We start from the raw sequence: 17,329 nt of genomic DNA on the forward strand, positions 1-17,329 counted from the left end.
GGGGGGGGGGGACATTTGGTAAATTGACTAGAAAAATAATTGTTTAAGCAACATGGGGTAACTGTGAAATAGCTGTTGCCTTAGCAACTAGAAAACTGTTCGGTTTGCCAAACAAAGGGATGATAATTTAGTGGTTTAATTTCCTTTGTGGTGTGGAGGTACTACTTAAAAACATCTTATTTTTAGCCTTCGAGATGGTCTATATTACTGACTAAAATCTGAGAAACAGAACAAAAAGAGAAGGTAAGAAGTTTTTGTTTTCTTTGACCATATAGATACACATACCTGCATAACTGTCAGTCCTCTTAGTCAGAGCAGTCTTGGTTAACCTAGTGACATAGTTCTTTATGTGTGTCTGCTTTAGGCCAGAGTACATTAGTCTCAGAATAGCTGTGCAGCTCAGTCTTGGTTGATTTCTGCTACACTAACGGATCATGGTGCACTTCATTAGTTATCAGCCTTGTAGAGACCTAGCAACTCTTACTACTAGAAGACAGCACAATTATGTCATCAGTGAATTGAGCAAGGGAGACTTTTCTAAAGGAATCATTTACACACACACACACACACACACACACACACACACACACACACACACACAGTTTGGGAAAGAGATGATAAAACCTGTTCTTTATATAGGAATTATTTTTTAATGACACTTTTTAAGGATGTAAATTGTTTAGTCTGTTTTGCAGTGTTTACTGGTCAGTTCTAAATACTGCAGGTGTGTAATATGTTGCTTTTCATGTCTGTGAGGTAGTAAGTGATTTGAGCCATAGAGGTCCTAACCCAATATGGTTATGTGCAAGAGCTGTTATATATACTATGTATCTTTTGTGTGTGTATATTTGCAATGATCCTTTTAGCTCTAAACTGGTAGATTTGAACCTAGGTATTTCATTGAGGAATCTGCCCTTTTTGGGATGGATGGTGCTGGGGATAGAGTTAAGCAAAACTCCTGCTCTATCACTGAGTTACACCCCCACAGAGGTTGGTGTTGTATTCCTAATATTTTATGTTGTCTTTTATTAATATAAAAGTGTGGGATATAGATGTTTTATATATACATTTACCCATGTATACATGTTTGGAGGCCAGAGAGTAGATGTTTGGTATATTCCCTTAATGAGTTTTACCTTATAAATATATTTTAGTAATAAAAATGACTTTTCAAATGTATGTATGATTCAGGAAGGTGTGCATGCCACATGGAGTGTGTGGAGGTTGGAGGACCCGTTCATGGAGTCGGTTCTCTCCTACTTTTCTGTGACTTCTAGGGAAGTCTGACCACTCAGGTCAGGCTTGCTAGGAAAGTGCTTGTACCCACCAAGCCATTTGGCAAGCTCCTCTACCTAATTTTTTTGGGAAATGGTCTTTCTCCAAACCAGGATACTGGGCATTTAGACTTGCCTGGCTGATCAGTGAGCCCTGTGATCTACCTGTCTCTCTATACCCTCCAATGCTGGGCCACACATATGCATCCCCACATCCAGCTTTGTATATGTGTGTTGTGGAGCTACATGTAGCTTCTTATGCTTAGCCATATCTCCAGCCCATACAAGAGAATTTAACTCTGAATCCCAGTCACTACAGATAAGATTTTTTTTTTATTAATGCAATACCTGGGGTTTCTTTAAAAGTAATAAGAGCATAGATATAAGTATGGATAATGGATAATGTGATTGATCAAAGTATATTATATGCATATTTGAAAATGTTAAAATGAAATTTATCATAATATTTAAATGCAACTATTTAAAATTGTGAAAAACAGCAACAACAACAAAAAACCCAATAATGTTTAAGACGATGTGGGAAGGGAAGTAGATGGTATAGTTGTTGATGAGTTCATAATTGGTAGCAGCCAGCTTAAGGTTATGTGCAGGAACAGTTAAAAGGTTAAAAGGCATAGTACATACCAGTTTGGAAATGAACAAAAAGGAATCTTTATTTTCTTTTTCAGAGACAGGGTCTTACCATTTAGCCCTAGCTGGCCTGAAACTCACTATGTAGACCAGGCTGGCCTCAGACTCAGAGACACACCTTTGTTTCTCTTTGGAATGCTGGGATTAAAGGTGTGCATTGCCATGCATTGATACAGACTTTGATTGGAATATTTTCAGTCACATACCAAACTACTGTGGTTATTATATATATTACTCTGTTTATAATATGATGTCTTTGATTAATTCTGTACTTCTGAAATCATTATACATGTCAATTATCTTGAACTTTATTATTTGATTTAGTACTAAAAATTTGCAACAGTTTATGTTGAGCAGTCATTTCAAGTGAGGTTTGCTTCTGAAATACTACAAAGGTAAAATGGAGGTAGCCACATGTGTTTGTATTGATGTAATTTCTGATTTGCCCACATAGAAAGCTTCATAATGATATTGTTAGTAGCTAACTACTTTAGGCCTCAGTCGTTACTGATAATGCCTTTATTTTTATGATATGCAAATTAAAGGGTAGATAGGTTTAGTAAAGTAACCAACCCATCTATTATTATCTGAGATTAGGACCTTGACTTGGTGCTGTGAAGGTCTGTGTAGTTAATCAAGTCTGCTGTTAGCAAATGATCAACTAATGACAGATTCCATGATTACTGTCTTTACTAACATTATTTATGAAAGTTTGACCATGCTGTACCTGTGGAGGTCAGATAACAACTTGGGGGAGGGTTTTTGGTTGCTTTTTTTCTTATACCTTGGGTCCTGGAGATTGAACTTAGATTGTGAGACTTGGTATAGGATCTTTATACACAGAGTCCTCTTATCCACTCCCAAAGTTTCCTTGTGAAATATTTATTTGCTTCCGTGTAGGTACACATATGAAGCACTATCCAAATGTGCATGAGTGCTGGGTGCTTGTGTATATAAAGACCTGTGGTTGACATCTAGCGTCTCTATTGTTCTCCATCTTAATTTTTGAGCCAGTGTCTCGTACTAAACCTGAAACACATCAATTTTGGTAGGCTGTCTGGCCAATAACTTCAGGAGCATCTCCGTCATCTTCTTTAAGGCCTGAGTTGCAGCTACACACCAGACTTTGCATGTGGGTTTTTGGGATCAAAAACCTAAGGTTGATGCTTGGGTGTCAGTTTCTTTACCGACTGAGTCATCTTCCCAGGTCCAAATGGGTAGCTTTTAGTGACTATTTCTATAGCTCAGAATTTGGGGTTCTTCATTAGTTTTTGTTTAGATACTATTTCTCTGTGGAATGAAATGTTACTGACCAGCAGGGGAGGAAGGATGCATTGCTAATGCAAGTTGTGAGTTGTGGAAAGTAGTTTTAATATGGTACTGAAGACTGTCCCTACATAACTGCTTAATCACAAAATGAATTGAAATTTTCTTCAAGTTTTTTCCTGTTTAACTTGCAAATTCACTTGATAAAGATGGTATTCAAGATACAATGTGATGATTTTATATGTGTGTTCTGTAATGATTATTACTAAAGATCGATACCTTTCCCTTTCCTTATTTTTTGTAAAATAAAACCACTAAATCCATTCTGTATAGAATTTGGCCAAGGAAAATGGTATTTTAAGAGGGCTAAGGTGGGTTGGTAGGAGATATATATTTGTGAACCTTAAAAGAGCAACGTAAAGGAGATAGAGAGATGATTAAGAATACTGTCTGGTCTATTAGAAGATTGGGGTTTGATTACCAGCACCAACATGGTGTCTCAACAACTGTCTGTAATCCCAGTCTGAAGGTATCTGGTGTCCTCTTCTGTTCTCCATAGCCACTGAACACATAGGGTCCATAGACATACATGCATTCCAAACACATGAAAATATGTAAAAAGCAACATAAAGTTACCAAATTATAGTCAACACTAAAACATTAATAACAATGAAGAAGTGGTTCTTCACTCATATTACAGCCTAAATGTACTGCTTGACTCATAGACATTTTCTAAGTTAAGAAAGCATATTAGTAAGAATGCTTGTTGCCAAGCCTCCTGATCTGGAACCTGTATGCTGGAAGAAAATAACTGACTCCCACAAATTTGATCTTCACAAATGTTGTGGTACAAACTTACTATGCACACTAAAATATTTTTAAAAATTAAAAGTGTACACTAGATTTATTAAAAAACAAAACATTTTTCAGTCTCAGTATGGTGGTCATGTCTTTGATCCCAGCACTTGGAGGCAGAGGCAGATGGATCTGTGATCTTGAGATCAGCCTAGTCTACATAGCTATTTCCAGGCCAACCAGGGCTTCATAGGTTCAGAGATCCTGTTTTAAAGAACAAACAGCAGTACAAAACATTTTGTGACACATACATGTAATTTCTACTTGACAGACTGAGAAAAGTGGTTCTTAATTTCATTGCCCACCTGGGTTGTATATCATAAGATCTTTTTTTTTAAAGCCCACAGTACTCAGTATTCCCAGTAGTCTCTTATCTAAATATTAACCAGGCCTGATCCTACTTAGCTCTCAGCATCAGGCAAGATCAGGTGTGTTCAGGATGTTAGTATGGCCATAGACATTTTTTTTTTAGGTTCGTGAAATATATATCAGGCTATCCAACTTTTTGACATAAGATATTTTCATCTATAAATTATGTTGGTATGTTGGGCTGCCTTCATAGCTATCCTAGAGCACATGTATACCTAATTGTAGCCAGAAGTGAATGCCATTGTAGAAATATTAAAGTTGCAAGCACTTGGTTGTCACTTTGGAATATGTGCTCTGTGCTGTTCATTAGCTAAAACATTGTGGGGTGAGCTTAGATTGACGTTTCCATGCTACAGGTGACCTAAGTTATGGTGCTCATGGCATGATTGAAGCTTTTTGGGCTTTCTGGAGGGTTTTAATGATATTAAGATGGAAAGAGTTTGGACAAATAGATTAGGACATGCTGGCTGATAGTTTTGAGTATTTGTCTTTATTGTAGGGCTTTTTAGGCCTTTTAGCATATTTATGAAGTTTTAAAAGAGGAGGCAGAGGGATTATTTAATAATGAATTTTTCCAAACTGTTGCTGCCTCTTTTTGGTGAACATCTTAGGCTGTTAATACTTCTTATAAGACAACTTGGGGAAAGGCTTATTGCATAATCTTCCTTTGACTATGGAATTGATGAATGTAAGACCCAGTGCAAAAATGCAGCCTACTGTAAAAATCAGAGCAGCCAGATTAGAACCAGTAAAATCAAAACCACAAGTGAGCAGTATATTATTTAAGAGAGAAGAACAGACCAACAGTGAATCTATATTAAAGCATTCTGCCAGTAGTTTGAGACAGTACAGGATGGATTACGTCATGTGGCTTTTAGCAATAGTTGGGAACACATGTATGCCTTTTATTCTGTCTTAGAGTTCTGTAGATAAAGAACAGAACCATTCTGAATCTGGATGGCTACAAGGTGTAACCTGTTAGAAGACATTTGTCTGTGCTTTGAGATTTAAGATCCTCTAACTAGCAAATTGAGTGGTCATATAATAACTATATATTTTAGTAAGTCAATGAATGAATAGATGGTGGGAACATTAAATAGAAGGCTGCATCTGTGAGTGATCTTATGAACCATATGTGTTTAACAGGGAAAAATGTCTTCATTTTACATGATGTACATTTCATTAGTCTTTGATACATGTTATTATTTTTAATTCATAGTATTTTTTTAATTCATAATACTTTATAGATGGCTTGTTTAGAGTACACTTCATTATTATAGCTTAAATTGCTATAACAAGATTAGATATATTCTGAAACCTGATGGTAGGGGGAAAATTAAGCAGTGTAAACCACGTTTATTTCTTTGCATTTTTTAGGCCCTCGATGAGCCTCCCTATTTGACAGTGGGCACTGATGTGAGTGCCAAATACAGAGGAGCCTTTTGTGAAGCCAAGATCAAGACTGCAAAAAGACTTGTCAAAGTCAAGGTACAGTATTATTTGTAATTTAATAGTCATTAAATATTTGATTCTTTATGTCTAAAAATCTAAAAATTATTTTTGTGCAAAATGAGTGTTTAAAAGTGGTGGCTATAAACCATTCTTAAACTAAACAATATTTGTGGTTTTAAAATATTCAAATTGGAATAAAATTTGCTTATCACAGCTGATAATTTCACTGCAGACTTGGTTCTTTTGGGTTACTATTTTAGTGTTAGAAAAGATCTTAGAAACCATCTAATTGATTCTTTAGTTTTATTATATGAAAACAGTGGCTGGATACATTCCTTTAATACTAGTCCTCAGGAGGCATAGGCCAGCCTGGTTTCTATATCAAGTTTCTAGCCAACCAGAACTGTTTCCTCCTATAGCAAAATATCATCTCACCGTCCTTTTTGTGATCCTGGATGGAATTGTGGGCCCTGGAAATACTAGGCAAGATCCCCAGCCCATCTTTTCTTCCTCTCCCTTCCCTTTTGCTTTGAGATAGAGTCTTGCTGTACATAGCCCAGGCTGACCTTGAACTCACAGCAGTCTTCAAACTGCAACCTTTGTAGTGTTGGAATTGGAAGTGTATGGCACCTGACATTTGGCCCTCAGCCTTTTTGGAAGAAAATCTTTTTGAACTACTTGAGTTTTGACTTAGTTAATGGACAAATATAAATTTAATTGTTTTTCATTTTTAGGAAATTAACATAAGCCTGGTGAGGTACAACTATGGTACCAATTATTTACAATGTGGAGGCAGGATGATCATTTCATCTTAGGAATTGGAGACCAGCGTGGAGAACATAGATTCTCTTCAAAAGCAGGAGAAAGGGACTAGATAGATAGCCTAGTGGTAGAACACCTGCCTGTCCTGAGCAAGGCCCTGGGTTTGAAGATAGCGGCACAAAGTATGAGTAGATGAATGAATGAATGTGTGTTTAATAGAAGAAAGATGCCTTTATATTTGAAAATTCAGGACAGTGAAAACTAAGAACCTGTGAAACATTTTAGCGTTATGGGTACCTACTCACTTGCCAGTAATGTACTGGGTGCTGTGACCTTTCAGAGTACTCTGTTAGATGCAAAGAGAGTGGAGATAGGAGGGTGCACATGGTAGATGAACAGATAACCATGCAACCCTTGATTTGAATAATTAACCAAGTGGAAGAAGTATGATATTTCCCCTGAAGTTGTACTTGCTGTCTGAGTGTTTCTCTTAAGCATATGCTAAAGCTTCCTGAGCAATTCTGACTTCTATATGGCTAAAAACTATGTGATAATTCCTCTAAGTTAACTGAAGCCAAAGGATGCTCATCTTGGCCCTGCCACCTCTTACATTTCACACGTTGGCGCCTGGAGTTGCTTTGTAATGTGGTTAGGTGGGTGCTCTTACGGTGACATTTCCTGTTCTGTTTGATATTGTTACTTGTGTTTCCTGAGCACCCAGTTATTTGTCACCATCATCCTGAATAAAAATCCGTTTATTGAGTCAGGCAGGGGTGTTGGTGTTATACGTCTTTAGTCTTAGCACTTGGGAAGCAGAGGCAGAGGCAGGCAGATATCTATGATTTTAGGTTAGCCTGGTCTATATAGGGAGTTTCAGAGCAGTCAGAGCTACATAGATACACCTGTCTCAAACAAAGAGAATACATTTTAAGCAGACTTGGTACTTGGTGATACATTTTTTTACTATTAGCTTTAATCTTTGGCCATTTATTCCATACCACATGTTATCTGAAGATGTCGGGATTCTTGTGTTAAGATTTAATCTTAATGCTGCTTTTTTTTTTTTTTTTCCCAAGACAGGGTTTCTCTGTGGTTTTGGTTCCTGTCCTGGAACTAACTCTTGTAGACCAGGCTGGTCTCGAATTCACAGAGATCCGCCTGCCTCTGCCTCCTGAGTGCTGGGATTAAAGGCATGCGCCACCACCGCCCGGCTTAATGCTGCTTTTTTGTCACACTGAAATGCATGGAATGCTGGGTATATATAAAAAATCTCTTTGCATAGTTGGCCCGTTCCTGTTGACCACAAGACTCTACTAAAGAACATGCTAATGCATCAGTTTTTAGGGGGGTGGGGTTCAAGACAGGATTTTGCTGTGTAGCTCTGGCTGCCTTGGAAATCACTTTGTAGACCACGCTGGCCTACAACTCACAGAGATCCACCTGGGATTAAAGGTCTGTGCTCCTACCACCACCACCTGGCTATGCATCAATTCTTAAAGAATTCTTTTATATAGAGCTCAAGAGAACCATGTCAGTATTGAATATGGTACTTTTTTTTGCATCTTCTTTTTTATTTTTGTTTGTTGAGACAGAGTCTATGTAGTTCTGGCTGTCCTGGAACTTGCTATGTAGACCAGGCTAGGCTTGGACTCACAGATACTCTCCTACCTCTGCCCCCTGAGTGTTGGGATTAAAGGCACACATTATATTACCTGGTTCTATGATGCTTTTTAACCAGCCAAATAAATTTTTTTTCTGGCCTTCGTGGTTTTAATCACAGTACTTGGAAGGCAGAGGCAAGCAGATTTCTGATTTTGAGGCCACCCTGGTCTATATAGGAGTTCCAGGATAGCCTGAGGTTCATAGGGAGATCTAGCCAAAAATATTTTTTTTTTCAACTTACCATTTTTCCTTTCTCTGGTTTCCATAGTACTGATACAAAGTATAAAAAGTTCTGGGAAAGACTAGCAATATTTGAATCTTAGCACTATGATATTTTAATTATATCATCCTGAACCATTTAGACTTTCTGTTTATTGGTTTTGTTTTCAACAAAAGGGGAATAGAGTTTTGAGGGGTGATTCTATGCCTCTTCTCCATGTAGGGGATTCGAGTCAAGGGCTTTCTGTGTTAAGTACTCTACCTCTGAGCTACTATGTTGGATATTAAATTTGATCCTTGAATTTGATTCTTAGTTCTGAGTAACTGTTGTGGCTATTGGGCGTGGTAATTCAAGCACTGTAATCCAAGCACTAAGGAGCCTGAGGCCAGATTGAGCCACATAGTGAGCTGTTGCCTCGAAAAATCCAAAGCAAAGCTAGGCGGTGGGAGGCAGAGGCAGGCAGATCTCTGAATTTGAGACTAGCCTGGTCCACAGAGTAAGTCCTAGTACAGCCAGAGCTACACAGAGACACCATATCTAAGGAGTGGTGGTGGTGGTGGGAATTCTAAACACAACAACAGAAAAAGCAAGTTTGTAGCCGCTGCTTACTATTAAATTAGGCCTTCACAAAATGATACAATTACTGATAGGTTAAGACCATTACTACTTCTCCTCAAATTTTTTTTAAATATATTTATTTATTTATTATGTATACAGCATACAATATTCTGTCTATGTGTATGTCTGCAGACCAGAAGAGGGCAGCAGACCTCATTTACGGATGGTTGTGAGCCATCATGTGGTTGCCGGGAATTGAACTCAGGACCTTTGGAAGAGCAGGCAATGCTCTTAATCACTGAGCCATCTCTCCAGCCCCTCTCCTCAAATTTTAAGGACAAAAGTTGTATAGCTAAAGTAATCAGTGGTAGAATACAGTATGATGGATAGGACAACCAGCCTTATAGGTGTTGTGTCTGTCAGTGGTTATTTTCATTTTGAAAAGAAAATCTGTTTAAAAAAGTTTTCTATTAATCCGTTTGATGTTTGAAAATGGTCTCATTTAGGCTAGGTGATTTTTATTTAGTCTGTGTTATTTGTACATAGATGAGCTAATATTGTTTTGTGTGTGTCTCTGTGTGTATGCGTGCACACATGTGAATTTGATCAGTGGATTCATATTTTTCTAGGTGACCTTTAGACATGATTCTTCAACAGTGGAGGTTCAGGATGATCACATCAAGGGCCCACTGAAGGTGAGTCATTATTTTCCTCAGTTTTGACTGGAGACTGATACTTGTTCTTTTTCCTTTTATTTCACTGGCTATTCATTGTTAATTTTTTTGGGGGGGGGGTTTCGAGACAGGGTTTCTCTGTAGCTTTGTTGCCGGTCCCGGAACTAGCTCTTGTAGACCAGGCTGGCCTCGAACTCCCAGAGATCCGCCTGCCTCTGCCTCCCGAGTGCTGGGATTAAAGGCGTGCGCCACCACCGCCCGGCTCATTGTTAATTTGATATATAGCTTTTCCTAATTGGGGTGTACTTATTGTTAAATCATCTGAAATAATAGTAAAATCAGTTTTAAAATAAAATGAACAACAAAGAGGCAGTGACTGCTTTCATACAGGTTTTCCTTTACTGCAGAAATGGGTTTTCCAGGAATAAGAGGTGTAAGATGTAAGAGCTATGCTCTAAAATGTGAGAAAATTAAGACAAAATCCAGAACTCTTGATTTTGGAGCCACCTGCTGGCAGATAAAATCTTCTGCGGGTAACTGGGAGGTTGACCCATTTGTTCTTCATTCACTGGTGGGATAGATATTATTTTGCCTTCTTGTTTGCCAGTAAGCCAGCTGTAGGGAGTTTGGGAAACCACTATGTCTGAGGTTGACCGATGTTTAGGCTTGAGGAATTCTAGGGGATACTAAGAAGAATGAAGAAGCATCTTGTAGATCTTTGCAGAAAAAAGTATCTTACTTGGAACTGTGGACTTCTAAAACTCTTCTGTTAAAAATAAAAATGTTTCTTATTACTAACTTTTGGCTTGTAAAAACAATTTCACATCATTTCTGTTTTGTAGGCATCATCTTTAATATTTCATGTACCCATTTGTTACTTGCAAGGACCAGAAGACAAATTATATACAGTTATGACTTTAGCTACCACTTAGCACTTAATGTGTGCTAGTGCTGTGCCAATCATTTTGCATCTAGTATTTTATGTAGTCTTGAGAACAACTCTATAGAAGAGGAAACTGAAGAAAAGAAGTAATTTTATTCTAGTTTTACAAGCATTAATGTCAGTGCCAAGATTCAGACAGGTTCACAGCTACAGGTGGAGAAGATGTGCTGTTTGGATTGTCAGTACACAAACTCATCCTAGACAAAGCCATTGTTCTTTGCTCTCTGGTTTGCTATATTTTGGCACTGGCCCATAGGTATCTACCATCAGGACTGTTTAATAACCACTATAAGGACCTTGCAAGTGTAAATACCAGCATTTTTATGATCAGATAGAAAGTACTGTAAATGCTTGTCAGCAGTGGCACAGTCTAACCCTTAAGGAGAGCTCAGGACTTTTTTGATTACCTCTGTCCATCATCAGCTTTCTTGAAAGAAAGGTGAAGGAAAGACAGTTATTTTCACAGGCAGTGCTTCTCAGCACACTGTAATGACCCCTGGGAGTTCTCAAGACCCCTTTACAGGCCTATAGGGGTAAAAGTGCTTTTTTAGTAATACTTAAATACATTTATCTGGTATATGAGAATTTTCACTGTTAATAGGTAGAAAAGTATTGTCAATGAAACTACAGGCATCTTCAACACAGATCAAACCAGTAACTGTTTCATTCACCATGTATTCATTAAAAAAAAACAACCAAGGTTTGGTGTTATTATTTATTGCCTTTTGGTTCATTTGTCTTTAAAAAGTTTTTCTAATACTTAAATAATATTTTAGGTGGGAGCTATTGTAGAAGTGAAGAATCTTGATGGTGCCTATCAGGAAGCTGTTATCAATAAACTGACAGATGCAAGTTGGTACACTGTAGGTAAGACAGTAATTTTCTATTAAAAATTCATTTTTAGCCGTGCAAAATATATGTTGCAACAATGTAGATAAAGCCAGATTTCCTGGATTAATTTTCCTTAACTAATGTCATAGATGCTGTTACTAGTATTGGTTATCTTCTAGATCTTAAAAAATATTTCTAAGCTGTCATATGTACATATAATTTGAAATTATTTAGTATATAGAGTGTGTTGGATTTTTCTCATTTTCACTTCAACACACATGTTAAAGAAACTTGTTTCTCCATCTTCATCATTTCTAAGTGCAGAGTTTAGTAGTGTTAGCTGTCCAACCTGTTGTATAACAGAGTTTCTTTTAGTGGCTAGATTTACTCTCATTTTCAGTTCTGCTAGTCTTGCTGTTACAGTAATAGATGAATGTTCATTGTGTGCATATCATCCTGATATTTTCTTGTGCACTGAGGAAGGAGTAAATAGAAGTTGAAGGGACATGTGCTTTTTAACCTGAGTGAAAACTGCCTGCCTGTCTTGAAAATAACCAATAGTATATGAATATGTTTCCCCAGTCCTTGTCAGACTGTTTCCACTAATCCTTTGAAATTTTTGTCAAGTTGAATGCTAGTGCACACTGCGCTTGTATGCATGTGTGTGTGTTGTGTAGTGTATCAGAATTTGTAGGCCAGGTTGGCCTCAACTCACAAGCCTCTCGTCCCGGCCTTCTAGTGCTGTGGGCCAGTGAAGTGGTCCTCTGTATAAAGACAGTCACCATCAAACCTGAACCAGAGTTACATCCTTGTTATCCTCATGGTGGAAGGAGGGAACCAACTTGTGCTAGTTGTCCTCTGATCTGTGGTATATGCATGCAAGTCTGCACACATACACATAACTATGCTAGTTAGTTTTATGTAAACTTGGCACAGGCTAGAGACTTTGGAGAAGAGGGGGTTTCAACTAAGAAAATAATAAGACAAGCCTGTAAGGCTTTTCTTACTTAGTAATTGACATGGGAGGAACCAGCCTATTATGGATGGGATCACTCCTGGGCTAGTGTCCTGGGTACTATAAGAAAGCAGACTGAGTAAGACAAGTGGAGCAAGTCAGTAAGTAGCATCCCTTCCATGGCCTGTGCGTCAGCTCCTGCTTCTATGTTCCTGCTCTTTTTGAATTCCTGTCCTGCTTCCTTCGGTGATGGACTATTATGTATAAGTTAGAAATGTAAGCCAAACCCTTTTCTCACCAAGTTATTTTTGGTCATGGTGTTTCATCACAGTGACAGTAACCCTAATTAGGACACAAAAATGCACGCTTTCACACAAATGTAATAAAAAAATTTAAACTTCAGTTCTGATAATTTTATTGTCACACTGTATTTGTGTGTGTGTGTGTGTGTGTGTGTGAGTGTGTCAGAGAGAGAGAGGGGCAGACAAACAGACAGAATGTGTACTATAGCATGTGTGTAGAGGTCAGAGAACAAATGTAATAAAAATTTAAAGTTCAGATATGATAATTTTATTTGAAACTGTACAGGATATTCTAAGGAATATAGGGTTTCTTGAAGGTTTTTTTTTTCTGGGGGGGGGGTTAGTTTCGAGACAGGGTTTCTCAGTAGATTTGGAGCCTGTCTTGAAACTAGCTCTTGCAGACCAGACTGTCCTTGAACTCACAGAGATCTGCCTGCCTCTGCTTCCTGAGTGCTGGGATTAAAGGTGTGTGCCATTACCACCCGACATAAATAGACATGTGTTCTGTATGTTCAGCAATTTTCAAGTGGTGACACAGTTATCACAGTCAAGTAAGTTAATGCCTCCATAAGTCATAGCAAACATTGTAGGACCTTCAGCAAATCATAGTTTCGTCCCCTCAAGGATCACTTGGCAGTATCTGGAAACAGTTTTGATTGTGACATCTGGGAATGGAGTCTTTCTTGGGTGGAGTTCCCCATTTTGTAAGGCATAGGGTTAGGTTGTCATATAGCAGCTTGTCTGGTAAAATTTGTGTGTGGGGAGTGTTCAGATTGAGGAACCTTACTGTAATGTAGATGTAGGTATTTTTTTCAGGGGAGGGGACAAATGGTCTTTAAATTTGTTGAACTTCCCATATCTGAGGTGAATCTATGGTTGTCTGCCAGCAGAAGATTTGCTTTTCTTTTCTTAATCGTTTTGAGAGGGATTAATGAATATTTAAATGGTTTCCTCTTGAAATACTGTGTGTGTGTGTGTGTGTGTGTGTGTGTGAGAGAGAGAGAGAGAGAGAGAGAGAGAGAGAGAGAGAGAGAGAGAGAGAACACAAGAGAGCGAGCATGTGTACATTTTCTGTTCTACTGTGAATTGGGGTCTTTAGGTGTTGGCAGAAAGCACCTTTATCCACTGAACCATTTCACTGGCATAAGACACACACACACAGAGGCCTAAGACATACATATTTAAGATGTGTTTTGCTAGAAACAGCAAACTACTCTATTAACTATAATTAAAGTCATTTGTTAGAAAATATGAAATGTGAACTGAATTCCATCCAAATGTAATTCTTAAAAATGAGACTATTTGCACACAGGAAATTGAATGATTTCTGACATCACTTGATAATCTTAAAAAAGTTTCTCAGTTTGCTTCCATTTTTACTCCCTCACACAGTTTTTGATGATGGAGATGAGAAGACACTGAGACGATCTTCGTTGTGCTTGAAAGGAGAGAGGCATTTTGCTGAAAGTGAAGTAAGTGATCATAGTGAATGTGCGTATCTACGAGTTCTCTCTCCCCCTCTCTCAGGGTTTTCTTCCTTCCTCCCTCCCTTCCTCTGCTCCCTTTTTTCTTTTTCCTTCGAGACATGGTCTAACTATGTAGCTATGGCCGTCTTGACTCTCTATGTAGATCAGGCTGCCCTCAGACTCACAGAGATCCATCTGCCTTTGCCTCCTGAGCACTGGGATCAAAGCTCTCCACTATAGCTGGCTTGATGTATTTTGTACGGAGGGAGTAAAGTTCTGCTTTTTCAATTCAATGAACAAACCTGTTAATCAGGAAATTCCTGAGTACTTAAATGCCATTTTGATGTGATCTGCGAACTATATTGAAAGTCCTGAGTTCAGACACCAAATTTTGTCTTCTTTATTGTTTAAAGCATTTTAGTACTTTTACATGAAGAAAATAACAGGCTTGTTTAGTCACCTTGAGGCTGCCCCTCCCTCCCTCCCTCCCTCCCTCCTTCCCTCCTCCCCCTTCTTCTCCCCCTCCCTCTCTCTCCCCTCCTTCTTCCCTCCTCTCTCCTTTACTTCCTTAGTTTTAAATAGAGATTTCTCAGGCTGGGCTTGAACTCATGATTTTCTTGGTTCTGTATCCTGGGTGCTGGGACTATAGTCATCGTACCATTATGCCTGACTTTCTATATAACTTTATGTAATTCATAAATAATTGTGAGAAAGAAGTGTCTGATTTATTATCCCACTCAGGTTGTGTAAGAGTTTAAAGGCTTCTTAAGAATTAATAAAAATACTTAAAAAAGAAGAGTTTATTGCTATAAAGATGACAAGCAGTCAGGAACTACTTCATATTAACATTGCTATAACTTTCTCTGACTTCCCTTTCCGAAGTCACCCTCTTTATCCTTTTACATTGAGTTCTCTTTTTTCATAATGTTAATCATTTACTGACATTTAATTGTATATTTTATTTGTTTGTTTTTGAGGTTTGCCTTCTTAGGTAGCATGTATCGAAAAAACAGGTGATTTGTCTTCTTTGCTGCTTTGATCATAGTTCCTGCTATAGTGCCCGGCACAGGAAGGGAGCTGAGTTCTCGTTAGTCAGATTTCTGAATGAAGTACATTCATCTACCAGAGGCTTTGCTAAGTGACTTATGTACATTGTTACAGTCTCTGTTATTTGTGATTACTGTTGTTAATTACCCCTGATTAATTGTCTGTAGGAGACTGATGGACAGAACTAGTCAGACTAGTGCTTTCTAGCACCAAAGTCAGTTCTTTACTTAAAAGCTGGGTCAAGGATCTGAACTCGGAAGCTTGAGTCAGCATCACAAAGTAACATGATATGCTTGGTCCAGTTCATTCTGTTAAAAGTGGCTGATAGTGTGATTGAACTGTCATACCTTTGTCCTCTTCGTTAATAAGAGTGCATGTTATGGGACACTTAAGTATTACTTACTTATATATTAGACCATGTTTTGTATTGAAAATACTTAAGCTTCCCTCAACAATTGAATCACCATTTATATTTGAAATTTCTCAGAGTCTATCACTCCCTATACTTTTAGAGTGCTTGATGTTTCCAAACTGTGGTTTGTACTGTTTTGATTCCTGTTTAGTCCAGATCCTCTCCATTTGCTGGAATCTTCTCTTAAGGCCACCAAAAATGCTTTCTGCTGTGTAATATCTTCCATGGATGTTGCAAGGAGAGAGCCGCTTGTTGGTTCCTGGCCGCCCAACTAGCTTAGACCTGAAATAATCACACAGAAACTATATTAACTAAGTCACTGCTTGGCCCATTAGCTCTAGCTTCTTATTGGCTAACTCTTATATATTAATTTAACCCATTTCTATTAATCTGTATATCACCACGAGGTTGTGGCCTACTAGCAAAGTTTCAGCACGGCAGATCCATGGCGTCTCCTAACTCTGCCCTTTTCCCCCCAGTATTCAGCCTAACTTTCCCTGTCTAAGTTCTGCCTTGGTATAGGTCCAAAGCAGTTTCTGTATTCATTAATGGTAATCACAGCACACAAGGAACTCCCACATCACATGGGCTTTTTGCCCAAATTAGGTCAACTCATCCTTTATCTTTTTGCACTTTGCTGGAATATTCTGGCTATGTGATCTTTTTTGTTATTTACTTCTCCTATATAAAATTTAAACTGCTGTAGGGGGATAGCCACATTTTCTTGGTGAGTCCTCCTTTCCCCAGCAGTGTTTTCTATACAAGAGTCTTCAGTGAATAATTATTGGATTGTATTTGAAGGAGAGTTTTTTCCCTGTTCTTTGAGACAAGGTCTCTTCAATGCAGCACTTACTGACTTTGAACTTGCTAATTAGTCAAGGTTGACCTCGAAGTTCTGATCTTCCTGCCTTGTCTCCCCAAAGCCTCTTCAATGTGCTAGAATATAGGTATGTGCCATCACAATTTGGCTTAGTTTTACAGGTTTATTTTGTTGACCTTTTGAAGCTGTTCCCTTTGTAGCCCCGGAATGTATTGACCTGTGGCATGAACCTCTTATCTTTCTCCCAAGTGCTGGGATTACAGCCTTGAATCATCATACCCAGCTTTTGAAGGTTACATGTAACAAGTCAGACTAATTTGGGGCAAGTGACATCATGAAATTCTCTTTCTTCATTTATGAGTTTTATATGTAAATATTCTCTTAGAACACATATCCGGTTACTGATAGTAAGTAAATACGGGATCTTAAAACCCTGACTTTTCACCTGATGAAGGCTTGGTGTAAAGAAATATCTAATATAATAGTTTTTCTCTTATCAGAAAAATTTAAGCCAGGTGATAGAGGCACACACAGTTAATCCCAGTACTTGGGAAGTTAAAGCAGGTTGAGTTCAAGGCCAGCATGGTCTACAGAGTAAGTTCTAGGACAGCCAGTGCTCAAAGAAACTCTGTCTCGAAATAAGCTAAATTAAAAAGAGAATTTGAAGCTGGATTCATAAGGCAGGTATAACCTGAAATAGTTGAACAGGAAATATGCCTTCAAGGAGGGTGTTTTCTCTGTGTCTGTGCAGATAGACATTTTGATTGATGTTTTGCTGAAGGAAAGTTAGAATATAGGGGTGTAATGCAT

General features: G+C 38.2%; 1 protein-coding gene across 4 annotated transcripts in view; it reads left to right on the forward strand.

Annotated features, from left to right (window-relative positions):
- Positions 1–17,329, forward strand: part of Arid4b (AT-rich interaction domain 4B) — a 116,729-nt gene that overhangs the window by 38,174 nt on the left and 61,226 nt on the right. For all 4 annotated transcript variants that reach the window (XM_026788391.1, XM_013353132.2, XM_026788392.1 and 1 more), the window contains exons 3-6: positions 5,793–5,903; positions 9,699–9,764; positions 11,463–11,553; positions 14,167–14,246. In XM_026788391.1, coding sequence (XP_026644192.1) covers positions 5,793–5,903; positions 9,699–9,764; positions 11,463–11,553; positions 14,167–14,246 — 348 coding nt within the window. The remainder of the gene's footprint in view (positions 1–5,792; positions 5,904–9,698; positions 9,765–11,462; positions 11,554–14,166; positions 14,247–17,329) is intronic.

Source organism: Microtus ochrogaster, unplaced genomic scaffold, assembly GCF_000317375.1.
Source record: "Microtus ochrogaster isolate Prairie Vole_2 unplaced genomic scaffold, MicOch1.0 UNK2, whole genome shotgun sequence".
NCBI classification, from domain to species: domain Eukaryota; kingdom Metazoa; phylum Chordata; class Mammalia; order Rodentia; family Cricetidae; genus Microtus; species Microtus ochrogaster.